The sequence below is a fragment of the Cannabis sativa genome, chromosome 9 (genome assembly GCF_029168945.1).
Source record: "Cannabis sativa cultivar Pink pepper isolate KNU-18-1 chromosome 9, ASM2916894v1, whole genome shotgun sequence".
Taxonomy (NCBI): Eukaryota; Viridiplantae; Streptophyta; class Magnoliopsida; order Rosales; family Cannabaceae; genus Cannabis; species Cannabis sativa.
Genome location: NC_083609.1, coordinates 15032306 through 15058741, shown reverse-complemented (window position 1 = coordinate 15058741; position 26436 = coordinate 15032306). Strand labels below are relative to the sequence as shown.

The window sequence follows — 26436 nt, the reverse complement described above, 5'->3', positions numbered from 1 at the left end:
TTTAATTTTTGGAATTAACTGGTATAAATTAAAATGGTTTAACAACCAATATTCATATAAATTGTTGTGATTGGCCACTAATAGAGGAATAATCAACATTGGCTAAGACATTTTTTCAACTGTCCCTAACGGTTTTACCTAACTGTCAGTTATGATAGTTAGGATTCGGGTCCTAAAACAAAAGCTATAAATAGCCAATTGCCGCAGCATTCGGGTAGCAATGCTTGGGGAGATTTTGAGAGCTAGTTTAGTGTTTAACAGAGAGAGATTCTTAGTGAGATGAGTTGTTATGTAATTGAAGCTTTGCTTCATGAGTGAATATTGTGTCAAAGAACACCTTGTAAACAACTTGTAATCCTCTCTTCTAGCATCAATAAAGACTGAAGCCATTGGGACTGTTCTGGCCGAGGAGTAGGCAAGTGATTCATCATCACTTGTTCGAACCTCGTAAACTCGATTGTGTTTGATTTCTTCCTCCTACTTCTATTGCTCTTAATTGCTTATTTATTCTTGTTCAATTATGGTTCTTGCTACTGGTTTATTACTGGTTTATAGGCCTTAGTTCATAGCTGCATTATTCAATTGTATTTAATTTGTATTGCTCTTGATTAATTTCTTTAGCTTGTGTTGTATGCGAGGTGAGTGATCATGTATTGATCACATCATAAATTTATATAATCTATCATGCAGCACACGATACACGACATAATTATGTTCAAGCAAATGGCAATGATTAAAAATCTTACCGGAATCGATTTCTCTATTAAAATAAAGTTATTGATACAGTTGACCCCTTCAACTTTTGCTAGCTTTATATCTCAATAAAATAAAATAAAAATCTTTATATATATATATATTGGTTTTTAATTTGAAAATGACATTATGGGATGCCTTAATTCTTATCTCTTTCATATGCAGAAGATATATATGTAGTCATTCAAAAGAGAAAGGTCATCAATCTCTCTCATCTTTATATATATATATATATATATATATATATATTTAAAATTTGTCACAACTTCTATCATTCAATACCCTATTGGCTATTAGTGCTTTCTCCTCCAGTGTGTTCTTATGTCTCAGCTAGGTAAACCCCCAAAACTACCCTTTCAATCTATATTTTCGTTATATAATATATATATATATAATAAATTTATACTCGATCTCTTTTTTCTTTAGATGGAAAAGGAAAAGTGGTACAAATCCTTGCGGCTTCATTCTTCGGTTATGCGGCGGCTAGGGTGGCAGCCGCTCGTTTCAGCCGGCCAAAGTTGTCTGAGCAGCCACCGTTGCTCGTTGACCAACACTTGATTCCTCGCTTAGAGAGAACCCAGTCTGGCCGTGTTCAACAACTTGAAAAATTCTCCCATTTCGTCGGTATATATACATACATATATATATATATATATATAATATATGCTTTAGTTTATGATCTTCTTAATAAACATTCCGATTACTTGAAATGTTTTCATTTCATATAATTATGTGTTTGTAGCTAGGCAGCTGGGATTTGAGAATACAAATGAGTGTGAAGAGCTATGCAGATTGGCTATGGAGTATTTGAGAAAACCAAAAGGATGTGAGCAAAGTATATATGAGTACTTTGGTAAAGAAGAGGAAGTGGATTCTCTGTATGTGATGTTGCTGGAAGAGTTTGAGAGATGTATTCTCTCTTATTTTGCTTTTCATTGGTCCCAAGCTTCTCTCATCATTAGTCAGGTATTTTCTCTCTAATTTACAATTTACATAATAATACCGGATAAACTTTCTTAATTTTAATCTTTTTCTTTTTTCTTACTCACTTTTTGACGTATTTAATTTATTGTATATATAGTTATTATTATTATACTTTTCAATTTGACCCATATAATATATGGCAAAGCAAAGAGCTTTTAAAGTTGTCTCGATCATTCCTACTTAACACTTAACAACTTTTCTTCCACTAAGCAAAAGGGGAATAATTGATTAGCAGAGTGGAAAAGAGAATAAATATATTATCCGTACATAATAATGTGTTTGTACAGACTAATTAATGCTTTTATATAAATAATAAAAATTATTTAATTGTGTTTTATGTTTTTATTACAGTGTTACAGTGTAGAGTCCGGAACGAAAACAAAGCTCAAAGGCTTCGTTTTGGCAGCAACGCGGTAAATCAATTTATCCTTAAAGTGTTCTTCGGGTAGAATTGATATTTGTTAGGAAATCTAGTATTTTACTTCAGTTTTTCTTTAAATGGTATTATATATATTTTATTTATAGTTATCTGCATTTTTTTTATTAAATAGTTATTCAAAATTTATTTTCTAAATTATTAAAAAAAATAAAAATTTCAAGTGGTCTTAAGTACAATATGATTATGAAAAAGTTGAATTAAAGAGTTATTACATGTTGAAACAGGAATAAATGTAATAACAAACCAAAGGTGTATTATTATATATGTTCTTATATATTATTCATGTACTTAAAAAAAAAAAAAAAAACTTATACTTTAATAAATTCCTATCTAATATAACATTTATGCATTATTACTATTTTTTGTTGGAAGGATTATTCAATTCACCACAGTGTTAATTAACAAAATTTTATGGCTACCTCACTCGACCAAATTTTTATATGATTTGAGAGTTGACAACGAATATAAATAAAACAAAATATTTAATTGAAATTCTCCTACAATAATTTTATTGTTATACAATTTTTTTCCCTCCTTGTAATAATAAAAATAAGAAATACAATTTTGCCATATTTATCACGACAAAAATGACATATCACACCATTATAATATTGTAGCTAGCAAAATATATATTACAAAATGTAGATTTCTTACGCATTTATTTGGTCATTTTATTCGCATATGGTTTTTTTTTTTTTTTAAATATAAGCATTTATATATTACAACCATATTTTATTTGGGACTCGAACTCAGAACTTTCAACACACATCCACCTACGGCCCTTGAGCTAGCCTCAAGTATAGTTTATTCGCACATGGGTTTAGTATTATGACAAGCTGCAGTACTACGTCCATGTGTCATGGGTGGTGCAATTCTGGTTCTCAATAATTGAGGCACTATAATCTTAGAACATGAAATTGTTTTTCTTCTTTTTCTATACTATACATATGTATAATATTATAAAATATATATTATTATATATAACAAGGTGCATGTTAAATTGAATCTAATAATTAGTAATTTATTGTATATTGGTAAATAGGAAACAAAGGTTTGAGAGAGTAACCAGAGACCTAAAGGTAACTAGGTTGTTCTCTACATTGGTGGAAGAAATGAAAGCCATTGGAGGAAGCCCTAGGAATAAAGATGGCCAATGTACGGACATCATGGTGCCGGCTGCTCTGAGCGAGCGGAGTCCGGTGCTCCTGCTCATGGGCGGCGGCATGGGAGCTGGCAAGAGTACAGTACTCAAAGACATTCTCAAAGAGTAAGTAAAATATGTCCAATTATTTATATATGATAGGAATATTTTATCAAATTAAACTAAATATAAGAAAATAATATAGAATTATTATTATTTTAAAAAAATAATTTTCTTACAATTCACACTTACTTTTAAAAGTTCTCTTTTTTAAAAAAAAAAATGCATACTTAAGTTGTTTTTAATAAAAAAAAATAAAGTAAAAATGTTAAATATACAATAAAATAATTTATCATATTTATAGTTAATAAGTAATTACAATAAAAATATTTGTATAATATAAAATTATTCATTTTAACCACTAATTTAATACAAATATTCATTTCCTAAAATAATGATATAAATTTTCTAATAATTTTTAAAAAAATATATAATTATATTATATTATTTCTTTTAGAATCAATTTAAGTAACTATTATTTAATTAATATTATTTTAAATTTTAAAAGTTAATATATGATAATTCCAAATTATATATTTTTATTAAATTTAATAAATAAGTTTTTAATAAAAAATTTATAAATAAATTTGTAACGATTACTCTATTAAAATTCTTATTAAATTTAAAATATATTAACAAAATAAAAAATTTAAAAAAAAAATCATAAAAAAAAAAAATCACTTGTATAAAATTATTTATCTCATTTTACTAGATGGGATAAATAATTTCAAATACATAAAATTAGTTGGATTAATCATGAAGACTTCTAGCATGCCAAAATACTAAATTAGAGAAATTAGTCTAATCTAATTCTGTACCAAACTAGCCTTATACATACACAATAAATGACTTAGATTAGAATATATCTTAATTAGATATACATGTATATATATTATGCTATGACGTATGGTACATATATAATATAGGGTGACTATTCAATGGTTACATTTTTATTGTAACCATATGGTTACATTTTTTTTTAACCTGTAATAGCAGGTTACTAATAGGTAGACTTTCCTTTTTTAGATTTAATTAATTATAATTAACTATTTTCTTAAAATAATTAATTAAATAGTAGACATTCCTTTTTTAGAATTATTTAATTATAATTAACTATTTTCTTAAAATAATTAATTAAATATTTAACGATACCTCTTTTAGCAATTAATATTTATATTTAAATCCTTACTTGAATTATTTTAATAATTAAGCCATTTAATTATAATATTTACAATAAAATTTATTTTTTTACAAAAATTAAACTTCTTTTGACACAAATTAAAATTCTCTTCTTATAATAAATTTTCAAATAATTAATTATTTTTAAATGATATTTAATTATTTTGTTACAATTATATGAACTAAGTATGAGGCCTCAAGTTAATCAATCGATAACAAGTGCAGCCATTTTTTTTCTAAAAAATCCTTCAACTTATTTCATTTTTTACTTTTTAAATATTTAAATAAAAAAATTAAATAATTAAGTGTAATAATTTAAAATTAAGATTACAAGTATAATAAAATTTAAATTATGAAATTATATTTGTATAATTTTAAATTATAAAAAGTTTTGGTATAAAATTTTAAATAATTTAAGTATAAAAAAATAAATTGCTAAAAGATCCTTATATAGTAATAAATTGCAAAAAAATTAATTAATAAATATAATTAATTTAATTTTAAAATATAATTAATCTTAATTAAAGTTTTATAAGGAAATAAATGATTAGGTTATTTTCAGGTTACAAGTTATTTATTATTTATTTTTATTTAATTTCCAAATTAATCACAACCATTTAATAATAATCCAATGGCTTAAAAAAAATGTAACCATGATAGTTACAATAAAAATGTAACCATTGAAACCTCTTCCATATAATATAATATATGAATATAAAAGTGGAAGAAAAATAAATGAGCTAGTATTGAGTATATATTATATAATAATTTTGTGTAGCAGCTAAGGTGGACCCCTTTAGATTATGATTTAGTGTATAATAAATTTTAATTAAATGAATAATAATGATAATGCAGCTCATTTTGGTCGGAAGCTGGAAGCAATGCGGTGGTGGTTGAGGCAGATGCTTTCAAAGAGACAGATGTTATTTACAGAGCCCTTAACTCCATGGGTCATCACAACGACCTACTCCAAACTGCCGAATTGGTAACCATAATATTAATTATTTACCTATATCTCCTATTTATATATACAATTACTTAAATTAGTTTCTATGTCATCATAAATACCATGCATATACACATACTTTCTAATTTACTTAAAAATATATATTCTTTTTATATTTATGTTTCGTATCATCATCAATATTTTATTAGAATAATAACACTTCTTAAATATATATTTTTCTATATATACTTTAATGATACGATACTGTTGTGAATACTAAATTTATAAATTATATGTATATATATCACTATTGTTTGTTCCAAAATTAGTATTAATTATTTTTTATGTGCTTGATATTTATTTATTTATTATGTGAGTAATTGGTAAATTTAATTTGTCCAATTAATTATAATTTTTTTAAAAATTAATGCAACCCATATTTTCGTATTTTTCAATTTGTGTCAACTACTAATTAAAAAAAATCTTTAATATTTCTCAATAAATAAGAAAACATATAATTTAATTTTAAATTATTAATTTTGTTGAACATATATAATATTATTATGTATATACAATAATTAAAATCTATAATTATTCATAATAATTTATTAATATAGGATAATATATTTAATTTTAGATTTTTTTTATTTTATATTATTAGTATCAGTTTAATATAGATATAAGACTATTATTATATAAAATGATAAAAAAAAAAAATAATTATTCATAATAATTTATTAGTCTAAATTATTTATTATTTTAAAATGAAATATATTTTTCATAGTGGTTATTTTTTAACCAAAAAAAATATTATCATAATATTAGTAATTAGGTTGCATTATTTTTAATTCAGCAACTAAAAAAAAAATATGAGATTACATTTTTTGATATTTTTCATCCATTTTATCGATTTTATTAGAATTTTAATAAAATTAGTATATTTTATATATTTGTTGATATTGAGAAATATTATTAGTAATTTTTTTTTTAAAGATCTCACATGGATTAAAAACTACATGATTAGTATATTTTCAACGATATTCTAACACTCATTTTGATTTGTCAAAATATATGAGTGGTTGATAACTTGATGTTGCCCAAATAGTTCTAATTTTCATTTATTTAGTTTGAGTCATCAAATCAAATTTATATATTTATCTAATATATCCATATATTTATAAGACAAAAAATATGAGACAAAATTCTATTATTCTAAAATTTTATTTTTTTATTTTATATTTTAAAAATTTTTATTCATTTATCTTTTAAGTGATGTTGATATATTTATACCCAAAAAGAAAAACTATATACAACTTAAATGTATTTAGAATCTAAACGTATTTAAATTAATAATAGGTAATCAACTTATTTATAGTAATTAATAATAATATTTAATAATATTTATTCAAAAAAATAATAATATTTAATAATAATTAAATGAAACAATAAGAAAAAATGTGATAAAATAAGAATTAAAAGTTTATTCATTTTAATTTACAAATAATTAAAAAATAGTGAATACATCAAGAATTATAATATTATTTCACTTATTTATAGTAAAAATATTATTAACTACTTAAAATATAAATTTCTGAAATAAAATAAAAAAGTAATCATAAAGTAAATTATATTTTTCAAAGATTATAACGATTGCATTAGGTACAAGATATTTATAACGATCGCGTGACTGAACAATTAATTTCGTACGGTACTTATTATTTTAATTATCGCAAAATAGTAAAACATATAAATATTTTATTATGAAAATAGTCGTAAGGATCATGACCTCCCTTTTCATCATTATAATTTAAAGTATAAATTTTACATTCACAAAATTTATTAAAATTAATCATCTTATCTAAACATTTCATATAAAAAAAAATTCTATCATTAATATTTTTATATAAATCCCTCAATTTTTAGTTTTCAAAAATAAGCAATATTGTGACGGCTCCTTTTGTACATATCATACTACATTCACCTTTATGGAAAAAGATATTTTAACGACACCTCAAACGAAAATATAAAAACTTTATAATAATAGTAGTTAAATTGTTAGTTTTAGTAAATAAAAAAGTCTAAATAGTTTTTTTAAAATAACTTCATCATGAACCATAAGACAAGTTTATTAAATTCAAAAATGATTAACTTTCTCATTTATTTTATTATAAAAGTACATGTAATTTTTTTTTATTAATTTTATAATTTTTAATAATTATCACAAAATTATTATTTTTTATATATTTTAAAAATAATAATTAGTTTTTTTTATATATAATAATACACATAAAAATATTATATTTTATAACTATAAAATATATATATATATATAAAAAAAATAATAAAAAAAAAAAAAAAGATTAACATCAAGGCCGACAAAGTTCCCCACTTACCATATAAAATGAAAATAAGATATAACACGAGAGAGACTAAAAGATTTTTGTAATCAAACTACTCAATTTAATAATATCATTTATAGTGAAGACAATGCGTCACTTGTTAGTTAGTGCCCATGTGGGATGATATTCAATATCAGAAATCATAACATATATAACATAATAATAATAATAATAATAATAATAATAATAATAATAATAATAATAATAATAATAATAATAATTTAATTTAGTCTTTTCTCACGTGTATCTAAATAGACTAAATAAATAAAAGTGTAGCTCTCCAAAAGCCAAAAATAATAATGTAGACTAGACTCCAATAATTAATGCTTTATTAATTATGATATATAATATTACATATTTATTCTTATCACATAGACATACATAATAATAAGAATAATTAGAATAATAAATAATTTGTATTTTTATCTCTTGAACATTCCATATTATTTAATCATGCCTCTTAAAATATATATTTTGTTAGAAATTTTACATAAAATATAACAGTTACATAATTATATTGCTTTTGTTAGGTTATGTTTTCTTAACTATTAAAATTTAACATTTTTACCCCTAATATTAGTCATCTTTTTCTGAAGACCGAAAATTATATATTTCTCACATACTAAAATGGTCATTTTATTATTTATATATGTGTAAAATTTTGAAATAATTTTTTAATAGAAAAGTAACCAATTAATGTCTTATTCACATCAAAAGTATCTAAATGATTGCTTTTTTTAAAACTCCCAAAAAACAAAAATTTATGGAAACGAGATTTTTCGAGTTTTTCTATTTTCAGTAATTGTTTTGAATTTTGGTATGTATGCTGATGTGGCACAACAAAATTTGTGCAAATAATTTTCTTAAAGGTATTTTTGTAAATAAAATTTTAATTTTAGGTATAATATTTAGAAAAAACACTTTCATAATTTCCATAATTAATCAAAACAATAATTTCATAAATTACTATTTTGCCCTTAAAAATTATTTCTCATAGAAATTAATTCTTACTCAAAATCTATTCATCAAATAAAACCTTCCCATGTATAGTGTTGTATAGAGGTGACTCGGGGACAATGAACCTATATTTTAAAGCTCCAATAAATCCAAGATTATTATCAATCTCATCAGTAGAATAATTTGGTTTATAATTTTATTATTACTCCACTATAAATATGAAATTACACTATTTGACAATATAGATTTATATTTACAGAGTTCTTACTTGTAGTCTTTTAATATAATCAATATAAGCAATTCGTCTTCAAATTATTAGTTCATAACTAGAGTTGGTCAAAATATTATTTTACCCTTCTAATTATCTCTTGATTCCTTACGTACCATTAATTTAATGTGAACACTTAATCTATAACTTATTACAGATTTGGATCCAACTGATAACACTCTCAGAATTAACATTATATGGGAACTAATATTTGATCCATTAGGAAAGCTTGGAGTCCATATTGTATAATATGTTCCCAGCCACTCATGTTATTAAGCTTATAAAACAGAAGTTATAAGAATCATCTTCTCTGAGAAACTTTAACGAGTGAATCAAAGAACTCAATAAACACAAATCGGAGTTCATGTATACTCAGGATTCAGGCTGATCTACTAATGATCATCATTGTGATATGATAAATTCTTTTCATAGTAAATGACAATTTAATGAAAGATATTGATTACATATCAGCTCTATCATGTATAATCTAATTATACACAGTACCTTTTACTACATGTCCATATACAAATGTGATCTGAATTAAAATCGCATACACTAGAAGTATAGTGTATAGTAAACCGTACTTAGCAGTTCCATATTAAAGATTCTCAATACTTTAATATACTACCGACTTATTTTATTCATATCGTATAATCTTAATTCTCTTGTACATCCTTACAAGATTATACATTTTCCATATGAATAAGAAATTTTCAAATATTTAATAATTATACTCTTATAATTAATATATCATTTATCTTATAATTGTATTTCATATATTCTCTAATATATTATCCATTAATTACTTGCTTTTAGAGCATAAATCCCAATAGTAACATCCATCTGGTCTACTTTCAGATCAAACTGAACAACCAGGGATAGAATGAGCCTAACTGTTTTATAATTAACTACTCGTGAAAACACCTCTGTGAAGTCAATACCTTCTTTTTGAGTAAACCCCTTTGCCACAAGCCTTTCCTTGAACTTCACTAGATCATTCTTTGTTCTTACTTCCTTGTGCTTGTAAATCTTCTTGCATGTCACAAAATTCTTGCCTTTTGGTCTTTGAACCACTTTCCAAGTCTTGTTCTTACTGAGAGACCCCATTTCTTCATCCATGGCCTTGTTCCATTTGACTGCATCTTCATCTTTTATAGCCTATTCATAACCCTCACGTTCACTCTTGCTTAAACCTGTTGCACAGATGAGAGCATATGCAAGAACTTCTTTCCATACATTGAAATCGTACTTCTGCTTTGGCTCGGGAATCCTCTTAGATCTGTCCCTTACTGATTAATATTCTAACAGGTCTTCAGCTTGTTGCTAACTTCACAGTTAGGTTCCACCTGAATGTTGTCCTTTTGCTCTTAATCTTGAGCTGCCTAAATGGTGTCTTCCTGAGTATGTTCCACCTGAATAAGTTCCACCTCACATGTGTTTGGTGCTTCAGTTAGGTTGTTTGTTCTTGTGCTTGAGCTTAAACTCACTGTCACACCTGCAGGGTTAGTGTCCAAAGAGCTACATGCACTTGAGTCATTGTTAGCAATACAAGGAAAATAATCTTCTTTAAATATGACATCTCTACTATTAATTGCTTTAAGCCTTGTTTTTTCTTTCACCCACAACCTATACCCTTTTGTTCCCTCAAGATAGCCTAGAAAAAACATTTGAGTGCTCTTGGCTTAAGCTTGCCAGCACTCTAATGTGCATATGCTACACATCCAAACACTTTCAGATTTAAGAGATCAGTGGGTTTCCCTAAATATTTCTCTTCAAGTGTCTTGCATTCAATTGCACTAGAGGGACATCTATTAATGAGATATGCCACAGTAAGCACAACCTCACCCAAGAACCCCTTAGATAAACTAGAATGAATCATGAGACATCTAACCTTATTCATGATGGTTCTATTCATTCTCTCAACAACTCCATTCTGTCAAGGAGTGGTCCTAACAATTTTATGTCTTTGAACACATACATCTCTGCAATAGGTATTAAATTGATCATTGCAGAATTCAAGACCAGTATCAGTCCTAAGGGTTTTTAGCTTGTGATTTGTGAGGTTTTCCATCATGGTTTTCCCGTGAACAAATTTTTGGAATGTTTCATTCTTATGTTTGAGAAAATAAACCCAAACCTTTCTAGAGTAATCATCAACTATAGACAGAAAATAAGAGCAATCCCAATGTGTTGGTGTTCTTTCTAGTCCCCACATATTAGAATGAACATACTCTAAAATGTTCTTGGACCTATGAGTGCCAACTTTGAACTTGAGTCTATGATGCTTACCTAGAATGCAAGATTCACAATAATCTACCTTTGTTACCTTGTCCTTTCCCAATAGGTTTTGTTCACTCGTGAGCTGCAGTCCTTTCTCACTGATGTGGCCTAGCCTCTTGTGCCACAACATTGCTTTGTGATCCTTTGGACTTTGGACTATGGCATTATGACATTTAATTACAGGTTCCCCTTGTAGGTAGTAAATACCTCCTTTCTTGTTTCCTTTCATGATTGTCATTGTACCCTTGCTCAATTTTTGTCACAATACCCACGTCATCTAGCACGCTAATTGAAATTAAATTTCTTGTTAGATTTGGAACATACCTGACCCCAGTTAATGAACACACAATGCCATCAAATATTATAAAACTTACAGTGCCAGACCCTCCAATTAGACAAGCTTGGTTGTTCCTCAATATGAATCTTTCTTCACTTGATTCCATGAAATCAGAAAGAAAGTTCCTATTATTTTTCATATGAAAAGTGCATCCAGAATCAAGGATCCAATCATCCTTGAAATTGGTTGCAACAACATATACTTCCCCACTGTCATAATCATCACTGAAATTTACTTGTTGGTCAATTTTTTTCGTATGATGATTGTTGTAATTAGATACATTTGAGTCTTGACTACTTGATCTTCCCTTGTTCCCTTTGGTCAAGAGATAGCAATCCTTCTTCATGTGCCCTAGTTTTCCACAATGAAAGCATCCATTTGAATCTTTAAGACCACCAGCTTGTGATTTCCCTCTCCCTTATTATACCCCTTTCCTTAACCCCTTCCAGGACTCCTTCCTTTGTTTTGGCTTGGTTTCTTATATTTGTTTTTGCCTTGGTAAGAATGTAACTCACCACTACTAGAACCATTCTTCTCATCCTTTATTCCTAAGCCTTTGGATTTGAGAGCTGAGATGACTTTCTCAAGTGTGATAGAGGTCTTTCCATACTTGATTGAAGTTTTGACCTCTCTATATGAGTCTGGCATGAATTCAAGATTATTATGGCTTAATTCTCATCACTAAGGGCCTCATTCTCTCCTGAATTTGCAAGTTTTATGTGCTTTCTTAAGAACTCATCCAAATTGTGGTGCAAGGTCTTTGAGGGACTCATCTTGAATCCAAAGATTCTTTCTTTCAAGAAAATCTTATTTGTCAAAGATTTTTGTTGAATCTGTTCTAGCACTAATACTACTGTTAGAATTCATTCTTGAGTCAATGATCTTCAAATCTTGAAGTTTCTAGCACTAATACTACTGTTAGAATTCATTCTTGGATTCCTACATTACTCACTAAACTAAACAAGACAACACACACTGCAGATCCAACCTAATCTTGCAGCAATGGATTTCACAAAACCAATTACCAAATTGTATAAGCCATGTCAATTGAATTGCTAATTTGTTAATGTTAATTCAAATTATAATTTTGATCAAGACCACATTTGAATTAATTATTAAAGATGAAAACAATCAATCTTTGACATAAACATGTAATGCAATAAAACAAAAATTAAATGATGAAATAAAGCAAAAAGATAAAGATCAAACACAAGAATTTTGGCAATATTCCCTTTAAACTTTGGGCTACATCCTTGTGAGCTCTCCTTAGGAAGAACAACTCTTTTCACTATGATCTAAGCTTGGATAGTTTCAATAATGGTGGAGATTTCTTATCACACTCTTTGAGAGATAATCTCTCAATGATCTCTTGATTACAAGTTGATTAGGTTTCTCTCTTTTCTTGCAAAAAAAAAACTCTTGACTAACTCTTTTTCTTTTCTCTCTCTTTCTCTAACAATCTTGGAGCTTCTCTCACTAACTTGGAGAGAACTTCTTGCTCTACTTTGATCAATGAGATCAAATCCATTGAAAGTCTTTTGTTCAAGTCGGTTGAGAAAGAATAATTAGCAGCCTAGTCTTTTAAGTTAGTTATGTCGCATAGGATTTGTTTAGTTCTATTTGAAGTGACTTTAGTTGTGTCTTGAGTGATTAAGTGTGCAGCGGTTCATGATAAAACTGTCCTTGCTTATGATGGGGTTTAATTCAACAATTACCTGTAAAATGTAGTCCTTAAACTCTGTGAGGTGTCAGACAATTGCCTAAGTTGTCTTATGGTTAAGCCGACCTGAGTCTTGTCCTACCCAAAACATAACATGGTACTAATATATTCTAATCCAATCCTAACTAATAGTTCAATCTGGTATTTATATTACATTTAGCTACCAAGATTTAACGTAATAATAGAGTTTTGATAGTTGGATCAATGTTATGTAAAAAAACTAATAGTCCATTACAATCCAATTAGGCATACCAAACAAGCCCTATGGATATAAGGGATAACCAGGATAATAGTGTACACATAATTATTGTTGGGGATATACTACAAATTTTATTCCTTTATTAAATTGGCAATTTTTATTATGTTTGGATTATCTTTTTCATTTATCAAATGATGAAATTTTTTTTTTGCTAAGACTTGAAACAACTTCAGTAAACAGAGGCTAAAATATTGGTGAGTACAAAGGGACTCACCTCCCAAAATTCAAGAAAACCATTACGAGATTGATTGAGATTCCATTTGGCAAAAACATGAGCCAAATGATTACAGTTCCTAGACATCCATACGACATTAACATCCAAATCAACAATCAAACTTAAGACCTGGCAAAAGGAGAAAGATAGTTTCCACCAAGGAGCTTGGAGCTTCTTAATCGCCCAAACTAGTGATTGACAATCTGAGATCAAGTTGACATCACAAAGTCCCAACCTTTGAATCACATTCAGGCCAGTAGAAATGGCTTCAAGTTCCCCCTTAATAATAGAAGAGGCATCGAACATAGAGACGAACAGCTAAGCACTCCACCACAGCTATCCCAAGCCACGACCCCCACTGAACCCTGTCCTTTCTTATTTGCATAGTCCACATTCACTCTAATTCTACCAAGTCTAGGAAGACCTCAGCGAATCGAATGAATTCCAGGGCCCTCGCTATGAGACTGGACCAAAGCACCATCAGTCTGAGTTTTCTAATGGCTCAAAAAGGCTTCATTAATCTTGTTCCTCATGTTCTGAAGAGGCCATTGTGCACTGTTATGGAAATAATTGTTCTTGAAGAACCACAGGTTATGGTAAAGGACAGCAGCATATACTAAGAATTCCATTTTCTCAGCAGGCTCCAAGTTTCCCTGTAGGAAAGGGGGATTAAGAAACTAGTTAATAGCCTCAGCACCAGAGTGAAGAGGGAATTCATTTATATGGATATGTCACTTGCTAGATAACTAGAGGTATGTAGTAACAGCCCAAAAGGAGATAAAATGAGCACTAGTATCACTGTCGTCTAAGCCACAAAGGACGCATCTTCCAATTGGATTGCCAAAAATCGTTGCCAATCGGGAGCCAAAAGGAAGACAATCCTTATACAACTTCAAAATAAATACTTTCAATCTTTCGTGTAGAGAAGTCTTCCACAGAGTAGAGAAAATTTCATCATTAGAGAAACGACCATGATTAAAGTCGTGGTAAGCCGCTTTGAGGGTGAAGGAGCTATCAGGGGCAGATTTCCAAAGTAAATGATCTTTACCAAGAAAAAATATAATGTTGCTAGAAATGATAGCAATGGCTGTAACTGGTTCAAAAATCTCAGAGATGAGATGGGCATTCCAGGACTTGCCCCTTCCTCCAAAATATCTTCTACAACTTGACCCCCGTAGACTTTTGCATTGACAACACTAGGGCCAATAATGTAGTCATCACCAAGGACCAAACACTGTTCCAAAAATCGATATTAGAATCCTTGCCAATAATCTAAATACTGTGATCCTTAATGAAATCTCCAGTCATCCAAATGCCTTTTCCACCGGGGAAGCATTCCTCGAGAGTTTGTTGCTCCAAAATTCAAATGCGTACAGTATTTCTCCAATAATAAATTAACTAAGAGCTTATCCTACTTCAAAGCCAACATGCAACCTAGTTTAGTAAGAAGACAGAAATTGATATCCTAGAAGCAACGCAAGCTTAATCTGCCACAAGTTTTAGGCATGCATATCTAATACCAACTCAAAAGAGAGAGATATCTCCCACCTTAAGTTGACCATGTCCACCAGAACTTCTTGACCAAGGCATCTAGAGACCGGTTGATCTTTTTGGGGACATTGAACACATACATAGTATATAGGGGAATAGAGGAGATTACATTCTTAATGAGTGTGGTGCGAGCGGCTTGAGAAAGTGATTTGGCTCTCCATCCCTCTATTGTGTTCCTCACACTCTCAAGGACAAAATTAAAATCCTTGCCCCTATTCCCTTTAGCGAATAACGGGTTTCCAAAAAAAGATTCCTCACCATTCATCAACTCAAAGCCGAGGAAGTTAAAAATCTCAGTAACCCTGTTGGCATTACAGTTTCTCGAAGCCATCATTTTGGATTTATTTTGGTTGATCTGCTGCCCAGACCAATAGCAATACTTATCCAGAACCTTACGCATCTGATCCAAGCACCCAAGATCAGCCTAAATAAAGAAAATTGAGTCATTTGCGTACATTAAGTGTGAAATAGGTATACTAGATCTAGTTAGCTTGTACCCATTAATCAGACCCAACTTCTCCTTTTCAAGCATTAATCGAGAAAGAACTTCTGCACAAAGAATAAAGAGATATGGGGAGAGGGGGTCCCTTTGTCTGAGACCTCTAAATGGGTAAAATGTCTTAGAGATATCACCATTGAGTAGGAGTTGATACCAGACAGTAGAAATGCACAGAGAGATAAGGCCACAAACTTGATCATTGAACCCATAAGCCTTAAGCACACACTCTATAAAGCACCATTCCAGCCTATCATAGGCTTTTGACATGTCACATTTTACCCCCACGAAGCCATGACTCCCCTATTTTTTGCCCATATCATGCACAATCCCATGGGCAAGGATAAAGTTTTTAGCAATCCATCCTCCTTTAACAAACGCCGACTGGAAGGGGGATATAATCTTCTCTAACAAAGGACGGATTTTGTTCGTCAAGATCTAAGCCACAATTTTATAGCTTACATTGCATAAACTAATAGGTTGATAATCGTTAAAGCAGCATGCATCCTTCTTTTTAGGAATAAGGACAATGAAGGTGCGGTTAATTTCCTTGGTAAATTTTCCAATGGAGAAAAATTCTTGGACAAACTCAATTGTTGTTTCCCCACCACATCTCAGTGAGTATTGTAAATTTTCGTAGGGAAGCCATCCAGACCTGGAGAGTTAAGTTAGGGCATTTCCTGAACCACCGCTCTGATTTCAATTGAGGAGGGATTATCACAGATTGACTCATTCTCAAGGTTGCTTAAGCAAGGGCTAATCAACGAGTAAATCTCAGAATTGATCACAGGATTAGAGGAGGAAAAGATATCTTTGAAATTTGAAATAAAGTAATCCGCAATATGATACAGAGTAAAGCGAAATTTCATTATTAGAGAAACGACCATGATTCAAGTTGTGGTAAGCCGCTTTGAGGGTGAAGAAGCCATCAGGGAAAGATTTCCTAAGTAAATGATCTTTACCAGGAAAAAATATAATGTTGCTAGAAGTGATAGCATTGGCTGCAACTGGTTCAAAAATCTCGAAGATGAGATGGGCATTCCAGAACCTGCCCCCTCCTCCAAAAGATCTTCTGCAACTTGACCCCCAAAGACTTTTTGATTGACATCACCAGCGCTAATAATGCAGTCATCACCATAGGACCAAACATTGTTCCAAAAATCGACATTAGAATCCTTGCCAATAATCCAAACACTGTGATCCTTAATGAAATCTCTAGTCATCCAAATGCCTTTTGCCACCGGGGAAGCATTCCTCGGGAGTTTGTTGCTCCAAAAACTCGAATGCATACAATATATCTCCAATAACAAATTAACCCAGATCTTATCCTGCTTCGAAGCCAACATCCAACCTAGTTTAGTAAGAAGACAGAAATTGATATCCGAGAAGCAACACAAGCCTAATCTGCCATAAATTTTAGGCATCCATATATTATCCTAACTCAAAAGAGAGAGATATCTCCCACCTTAAGTTGACCCTGTCCACCTGAACTTCTTGACCAAGGCATCTAGAGACCAATTGATCTTTTTGGGGACATTAAACACATACATAGTATATAAGGGAATAGAGGAGATTACATTCTTAATGAGTGTGGTGCAAGCGGCTTAAGAAAGTAATTTGGCCCTCCATCCCTCCATTCTGTTCCTCACACTCTCAAGGACAATATTGAAATCCTTGCCCCTATTCCCTTTAGCAAATAACGGGTTTCCAAGAAAAGATTCCTCACCATTGATCAACTCAAAGCCGAGGAAGTTAGAAATCTCAGTAACCCTGTTGGGAATATAGTTTCTCGAAGCCATAATTTTGGATTTATTTTGGTTGATCTGCTGCCCAGACCAATAGCAATACTTATCCAGAACCTTACGCATCTGATCCAAGCACCCAAGATTAGCCTAAATAAAGAAAATTGAGTCGTCTTCGTACATCAAGTGTCAAATAGGTATACTAGATCTAGTTAGCTTGTACCCATTAATCAGACCCAGCCTCTCCTTTTCAAGCATCAATCGAGAAAGAACTTATGCACAAAGAATAAAGAGATATGGGAAAGGGGGTCCCTTTGTCTGAGACCTCTAAATGGGTAAAATGTCTTAGAGAGACCACCATTGAGAAAGAGTTGATACCAAATAGTAGAAATGCACTGAGAGATAAGGCCACAAACTTGATCACTGAACCCATAAGCCTTAAGCACACACTCGATAAAGCACCATTCCAGCCTATCATAGGCTTTTGACATATCACATTTGACCTCCCACGAAGCCATAACTCCCCTATTTTTTGCCCATGTCATGCACAATCTCATGGGCAAAGATAAAGTTTTTAGCAATCCATCCTCCTTTAACAAACGCCGACTGGAAGGGGGATATAATCTTCTCTAACAAAGGACGGAATCTGTTTGCCATGATCTTAGCCACAATTGTATAGCTTACATTGCATAAACTTATAGGTCGATAATCGTTAAAGCAGCATGCATCCTTATTTTTAGGAATGAGGACAATGAAGGTACGGTTAATTACCTTAGTGAATTTTCCAATGGAGAAAAATTCTTGGACAAACTCAACTGTTTGTTTCCCCGCCACATCTCCGTGAGTATTGTAAAATTTTGTAGGAAAGCCATCCGAACCTAGAGAGTTAAGTTGGGGCATTTCCTGAACCACCGCTCTGATTTCAATTAAGGAGGGAATAGCACAGATTGACTCATTCTCAAGGTTGCTTAAGCAAGGGTTGATCAACGAGTAAATCTCATAATCAATCACAGGATTAGAAGAGGAAAAGATCTCTTTAAAATTTAAAATAAAGTAACTGTGATCACAACCTTCTATCCAATGAGTCCCATCCTCCAAGATGGACCAAATAAAATTCCTCTTTATTCTAACAAGAACTGAGGTGTGGAAGAATCTTAAGTTTTTATCCCCATCTTTGAGCCACATTTCTGTAGATTTTTGCCTCCAAATGGCTTCTTGTCATGTCTCAATTTCATCTATTTCAAGTAAAATGGAACTCTCAAGTTGCACATTTTCAAGAGAGGGAGCACGGTTCTGAACATCAATGAGTGGCTTGTCCAATAACTCGAGTTTTTTCTTGCATATCCCGTAGCGTTCCTTATTCCATTTAGCCAACGCAATCGCGGTACACTTCAACTTAGCACTAAGAATAAAACTGTGATAGCTCTAAATTGTTTGCGACCAAGCTTTTTGAATAACTTCTTTTCATTCAGTGTCCATATTTCAGGCATCTAAATACTGAAAGGGGGACTTAAAATGATCACCTTCAAGAAATAAATCAAGAACAATCGCTGAATGGTTGATGTGTCGAATAGGGAGATTCTTAGTCTCAGCCTTAGCAAATTGTTCCAGCCAAGAGGTTGAGAACATCACCCTGTCCAACTTCTCTTTGATGAGATGCTCCCAGTCTTGGCCATTAGTCCATGTGTACATTGCACCTACACCTTCAAGGTCCACACTACCACAATCAAAGATGAAATTTCTAAGCCCACGGCCCTCCGTATCAGTAACAGGCCTCCCACCAATTTTGTCCTCCTATGTGATAACTGAGTTCATATCCCCCATCACCATCCAGGCCATGTTCAAATTATCCACGGCCCCTGATAAATTTGCCCAGTAATCATCACAAAGTTCCTTCCTCGGAGGAGCATAAACAAAACAACACACCCAAGGTTTAAAGTTCCTATCTTCCCTGAAGCGGACAATGATCTTATCGATATCCAGAGTTAGAACCTGAATGTCCCATCTGATTTTCTAGAACAGGGCAACACCTTCAGCTGTGGCAACAGATGAAACAACCACGCCCACATTGAATCCCAAACTTTGCCAAATTCTTTCCATATCTAAATTGCTCTTCTTAGTCTCCATGAGAAAAACAACATAATTGAACATTGTAATGCTCATTATATGTTGATGTGATTGAACATTGCATTGCATTAAAAATGAGAATTCCAATCTTATTGAATAATAAAAATATACTCTATTTTTTAAAAAACTAATATAATAAATATATATTATATATAGGTGCACCAATCGTCGACAGATGCAGCGTCGTCACTATTAGTGACGGCACTGAACGAAGGGCGTGACGTGATCATGGATGGGACCCTTTCGTGGGAGCCCTTTGTGAAGCAAACGGTGGCCATGGCTAGGAATGTTCACAAGTTTCGGTACCGTATGGGTGTTGGCTACAAAGTGGCCGAAGATGGTACTATAAATGAAAATTATTGGGAACAAATAACAGCAAATGACATTATTAATGGAGAAAATAATGACTCATTAGTGCCCAAAAGAAAGCCCTACAGAATTGAGTTGGTTGGAGTCGTTTGTGACCCTTATTTGGCTGTCGTTAGAGGCATTAGGTAAATTAATTCATTATTTTTATAGATAAATAAAATTGTATTATAATGTCATTACTTAAGGATTAATTAATTAATTTTTTATTATATTAATATGTATGTGTATAATATTGTATATATATACATAGGAGAGCTATAATGATTGGAAGGGCAGTGAGAGTGAATTCACAGTTAACGTCCCACAAAAGATTTGCTACTGCATTTCCAAGATATTGCCATCTTGTGGATAATGCCAGGCTTTATTGTACCGATTCCATGGGAGGGCCACCAAAGGTACATATATAATATATAATGAATGCCGAACACATTAATTATTATTATTGAGAAAATAGTTTTAAGGAACACTAAAAAGCAATAAGCTCATGGGTAGAGAACTAAGAAATTTATTGATAAAAGGCATCAACTAAAAGTTTACTATGTAACTTAGATATTGAGGCTAACAATGAGTATTGCTATTAGGTATTATATTTTATCCAATACCATACTGATATGGCATGTTACGATTGATTACGGTTTTTATATTATTTATTAAATCAAATCATGTAGGATCTGCTAATAATTTGTATCAATAGCAATATGTCACTGATCCTCTTTTTATTCTTGGGCATTGATTTCTTCCTGCATAGCATTTCTCCATGTGGCGCTTGACACTATAAGGTGACCCTTAGCCTTTCTGTACTAACAATAGTTGTTAAAGTAAATTTTACAAGAGTGTGAGCTACTGTATTAGCAGTTCTAGGGCTGAAAAAAGCTTAGTAAATTTTACAAGAGTGTGAGCTACTATATTAGCAGTTCTAGGGCCGAAAAAAGCTTACATTATTAAAATATTTACTTAAATCTCTAATTCATCTTGATGTAAACCTTAAGACGAATCTAATATCATTGAACTATTAAGTTAACGAATCTTAAACATACTTATTATTAGGTAGAATAAAATGAATGATTTATTATATAAATAAATTAATGTTTACACTAAGTCATAGCTTTGAGAAAGTAATAAAAGTGATGAGATTAAATTTAATATATATTTCAAAAATTTGCAGCTAATAGGATGGAAGGAAGGAGAACAGAAGTTGTTGGTTGACTCAGAAGAAATTGAATGTTTGAATACTATAAGAAGCTTGAACTCAAATGCTGATTCAATTCACGAGCTCTATGCTGACTCCACCACCATATTTCGCCCAGGTTTTATTTGGAATGACATCGTTTTATCCCCCTCCAGGTCATCCATTCAGAAACGCCTTAGGGAATCCATTCAAAAAATAGAAAATAGTAATATTAATACCTCTTGAATATAACTTAAAATAACAATCCATTTGTAGCTCTTTGGATTTTTTTTGTTAACATTTCTGTTGGTTTGAAATATATGTAATATTGTGCTATATACTTTTTGTGAAGTGGAGTTCCTGTGTATTTCCACTCAAAAAGAATTCATAGTATAGGTTGATCTCAAATTTGGAGTTGTATTTATGATTGATATCACCACGTGTACATAATAAGAACAAGAAAATTAAAGAGTACACAGTATTTTTATAGAGGTTTGATCTCCTTAGTTAACGGGTAATGACCTACTCCCTTTTTGGTTGTATTGATACCAGAGATAATACCACTCGGATCACAAGTGTTTTGGATTCTTAAGTGGCTCTCTTAAGATTATAGTAGTAAGAATCAAGAAGCAAACCTCAAGTAAGAGAGATGAGAGAGACTCTGTCTCTTCTACAATGCTTGGGGCGTGTAGAAGAGAGAGAGAGAGAGAGAGAGAGAGAGAGAGAGAGAGAGAGAGAGAGAGAGAGAGAGAGAGAGAGAGAGAGAGAGAGAGAGAGAGAGAGAGAGAGAGAGAGAGAGAGAGAACTAGGGTTTCAAACTTAGAGCTTAAGACTTAGCACTTTAGACTTAGGCCAATTAGGTTTAGCTTAATGCTCTTTATATAGGAGATCTTACAAGAGAAGATAGGTTGATATCCCCTTAAAAAGAGGAGATATCACCTATTTGTTACATAAATAAATAATAAACAAATAATATATTAATTAATCCCCAAGAATAGGTAAATAATTGATCTTTATCCCCTATTTTTATGGGTTGTTGAAGCCTAATTAGTGACTTGAATTGCTATCCAGGATGCAAGCTGTGCAACAAGTGCCTGCCAAGGTCAAGGCTGCATCACAAGTGCCTTTCAGGATGCAAGTTGGTCAACCCTTCCTTTGTTGGAGGCTGGCCGGTCTATGCTGGCCATAGGGCCGGCTAGGGGGTCTAACTAGGGCCCTTGAGTTGGCCAATTTGTTGTCTCTTTGTCTTGCTTTAAGTATTTGGACTCCCATCAACTGATATGTTGTGTATGATGACTTGGTCTTCTTGCTAAAAAGTTGTACTCCCATTAATCTTGCCCACATGGACATGCCACGTCATGTGGGCAAAAATTGTGATAACATTTGCCCCCCAAGTCCTTGTACAGACGTCTGTACTGATCAGGATTTTCTAGCTTCAATTTGGACTGATGGAGCCTTAACCGGACAGGTTTTATAATAAATTCAATCTTGAAATATTTTCTTTTGTTTGGCTATTCACAATCCCCAACAGAAAACTGGTAATATTCTGCATGTTTATTTTTGTAGGCTTCATGGTTTTTTACTGCATGTTAGATGAGAGAAAGGCCCACCAGAAACTATATAAGCTTACTTGGTACAACTCATTCTCATTCCACACTTCACATTCTCTCTCTTCAAAAAAGGAAACAAAGGAAAAGCTCTTCACTTCTCCTTGAGGCCGACGCACCCAAGCCCTCCAAAGCCTGGGAATCTCACTTTGTTTTGATGATCCAAGCTTTCCACCGTCTTCCTTAAAGGTTTTCACTAGTGGGTAAGCTTTCAAATCCCATCATTTACTTATTTTCTTAGATTTTGTCATTATTGTGTTCAAGATTTTCCATGCTTTAAACATTCTTTGATTCTCACGTTAGATTGTAGTCTCTTTGGTATTTTGATCCGCATAATAGTTTTAGAATGCATAATGTGTGATTTCTTGACAAGAAATATTCAAATTTGGCCTTCGTTGTGATTTTTGACTCTTTGAGTCACGAAGAACACGTTCGAGCTTTAAAAAACACTCATTTTGATCCAAAACTTACCCTGGCCAGCCCTAAGAGTCTAGTTTAAGACCTGGCTGGCCCTAGGGTTTTTTCATGGGGGCTGGCCGGTTCTAGGATTACACATTAGGAAGCTGGCTGGTTCATGCCTGGGTCTTGTGATCCTGGCCGGTTATTGCATGGGTCATGGTGTTGGGTTTTATGCCCTAAATAAAACTCATTTCAATATAATCAGATTTACTTATTAATATAGATCAGAAATAACATTTAATGTTGCATGGTTCACATGATTTATTTCATGATTATATGTACATAATGTATAAATTCATCTGAAACCCTTTTCACATACTTGATCCTGTTTATTGTGCCGTCAACACATTCGAAAGTAAACATGACTATGTGAATAAAGTTTCCTAGATTTATCAGACACAGGGTTTTACTGATATGATAATCTACAACAGAGTTTACTTGCATTTGGAGAAATGCTATGTTCTTTCCAGAGCATTGGTTAAAGTAAAGCTTAGGTTGGATGCATGGAGTATGCATCAGAAGGGACCGATATTGAACTTTGACTTAGATTTATTAAACTTACCGTAATATCTATTCAAGTAAATATCGCCTAGTTGATCCTAGATCAAATGATCTTAATCCGGTTATGATTAGGATCAATCTCGAGAGGCTATTCGTGTTCTTTGATTTGTTAGTTAAGCCTACTTTTGGGTCAGGTTGATACGTACATTTTGGGAACACGGTAGTGCAATTGAGTGGGAGTGCTAACATAAACATGGAATCTATAGCTTCTATCTGGCGAATAGTAAGTAAAGGATGATCTCCTTCGAGCTTGACCAAACAAAAAATAAATGGTGGAGATCTCATTTCACATAAGCTAAAATATCATTTATACGAGGTTAAGTGTTTTAAGGATTAAATACATTGTAGGGTGTAACGGTAATCTAATCCCTTTACAGTGTAGATCATTCATATAGAGGATCATTGATCAAATTAGGATTATAACAATGGATAACTAATGATGTGTCTATATGGTGGAACATATAGAGCATTCTATATACTGAGAGTGCAATTCTAAGTTCTATGCGTGGATTCAACGAAGAATTAATAAGTCAGTGAATTTAGGTAATAAAATTCTTGATCTGCTTATTGGAAGCTCGGTTATATAGACTCATGGTCCCCCCACTAGTTGAGATAATATTGCTTGTAAGACTGATATAATTGGTTTTGATTAATCAATTATAATTCTCAATTTAGACTATGTCTATTTGTGAATTTTTCACTAAGTAAGGGCGAAATTGTAAAGAAAGAGTTTTAGGGGCATATTTGTTAATTATGATACTTTGTATGGTTCAATTAATAAATATGATAAATGACAATATTATTTAATAATTATTTATAGTTATTAAATAGTTAGAATTGGCATTTAAATGGTTGAATTTGAAAATTGGCGTTTTTGAGAAAATCAGATGCAGAATTGAGAAAACTGCAAAATTGCAAAAAGTGAGGCCCAAATCCACATTGCATGGCCGACCACTTTTGTAGGGTTTTCCCTCTGATATTTTCATTATTTTAATGCCAAATAATTCAAACCTAACCCTAGTGGAATGCTATAAATAGATAGTGAAGGCTTCAGGAAAATTACACTTAAATTTTCTACTTTTCCATTCAGAAAAAACTGAGCCTCTCTCTCTCCCTATCTTTGGCCGACCACTCCCTCTCTCTCTTCTTCCTAAAGATTTCAAAATTCTTAGTGTTAGAGTAGTGCCCACACACAGCAAGTGATACCTCAATCATAGTGAGGAAGATCGTGAAGAAAGACTTTCAGCACTAAAGAATCAGAGAAAGAGATTTAGGTTCAGATATTGATAATGCTTTGCTACAGAAAGGAATCAAGGGCTAGATATCTAAACGGAAGGAGTCATATTATTCCGCTGCACCCAATGTAAGGTTTACTAAACTTTGTATGTGTTTATTTCATCGTTTTAGAAAGTTCATATTTAGGGTGTTAAACAACATACTTGTGAGTAGATCTAAGATCCTGGTAAAATAATTTCCAACACATGGGACCCTGGTCGGCCCTCTCTGAGCTTTGGGACCCTGGTCAGCCTAAGCCTATGTCCTAAGCAGGTGACCAGTTTTTTATCCACTTTTGACCTTGGCAAGAATCATGTCATGGCCTTGTAGGCATATACAACCTTTGTCTCATACATGGCTCCCTTAGAAACTCTGTATGACACTTAATGGTGAGTCTATTATAGTCGAATGCTCAACTTAAGACTCAACATTTTTTCAAGTTGTTACACTTGAAACTGTACTTTATTGATACCCAACCTTGTACGATAAAATTGTCTGGCAAGTACCCTTGGGTACGATTGACCAGAGCCTTGCCTAAACCTTGTCTCTTTGTCAAGTTGCTCACCTCCCCTTATCTTTTGTGTGTAGATGATCCTTAGTGATCGTTAGGGAGGTGACCACTGCATCGACAAAGATTTTTTTTATCTTCTCTTCAAGGACTAATGTCCATTTGATTCCTCTAGAAACTCTCGGGGAGATATCTAGGTCAGTGGTGGTTCATTATGTCAAGGATCAAGTAGACATGCCACAGGGCACCACCTTATGACCTCTATATCGCAAGGCTAGCAACTAGCGAGAGAGTATACATTGCTGAGGAGGCTGCACAGTCTTTGGATGACAGAGAGCCCGGGGCTAGCCAAGTTGAGGTACCTATGGTTGGGCAGCCCATGGCTGACTGAGATGAGGAGAGCTCAGACAGTGCATCTGAGATTGAGGAGGTCATTCTTATCAGGAGGAGACAGTACAAGACTTGCACTGTTTTCTCCAACAACCCTTTGGGTTCACATGATGATGTTTGGCAGCCTTTGAATAGCCTTGGTTGTCTCTTCAAGGTCAGAGTGGACCACGTTCTAGAGGAGGCTGTAGAGCCCCGAGTCGTTGATTATGGAGATCAGTAGAACCGGTGGATATCTCCCCTATCATCT

The 26436-nt window shown here is 32.1% G+C and overlaps 1 protein-coding gene across 2 annotated transcripts; it reads left to right on the top strand.

Moving 5' to 3' along the window:
• Nucleotides 1-926: 926 nt before the first annotated feature.
• On the top strand, nucleotides 927-21740 carry LOC115722337 (calmodulin calcium-dependent NAD kinase). 2 transcript variants are annotated; one of them, XM_030651531.2, is made up of 10 exons: nucleotides 927-1087; nucleotides 1180-1377; nucleotides 1496-1719; nucleotides 2089-2150; nucleotides 3219-3443; nucleotides 5412-5541; nucleotides 20009-20346; nucleotides 20472-20616; nucleotides 20970-21000; nucleotides 21387-21488. In XM_030651531.2, the coding sequence occupies exons 1-9, from the start codon at nucleotides 1075-1077 to the stop codon at nucleotides 20997-20999; spliced, it is 1365 nt and encodes a 454-aa protein (XP_030507391.1). In that variant the 5' UTR covers nucleotides 927-1074; the 3' UTR covers nucleotide 21000; nucleotides 21387-21488. The 2 variants fall into 2 exon arrangements, with proteins under 2 accessions (XP_030507391.1, XP_030507390.1); XM_030651530.2 differs by lacking the exon at nucleotides 20970-21000 and having other exon boundaries at nucleotides 21387-21740.
• Nucleotides 21741-26436: the final 4696 nt, after the last annotated feature.

What these genes read in the sequence shown, in the direction of transcription:
- LOC115722337 (XM_030651530.2), top strand. An exon ending in CTTCTCTCATCATTAGTCAG is followed by an intron (nt 1,720 to 2,088) that starts GTATTTTCTCTC and finishes TTTTTATTACAG; the next exon opens with TGTTACAGTGTAGAGTCCGG. An exon ending in CTCAAAGACATTCTCAAAGA is followed by an intron (nt 3,444 to 5,411) that starts GTAAGTAAAATA and finishes ATGATAATGCAG; the next exon opens with CTCATTTTGGTCGGAAGCTG.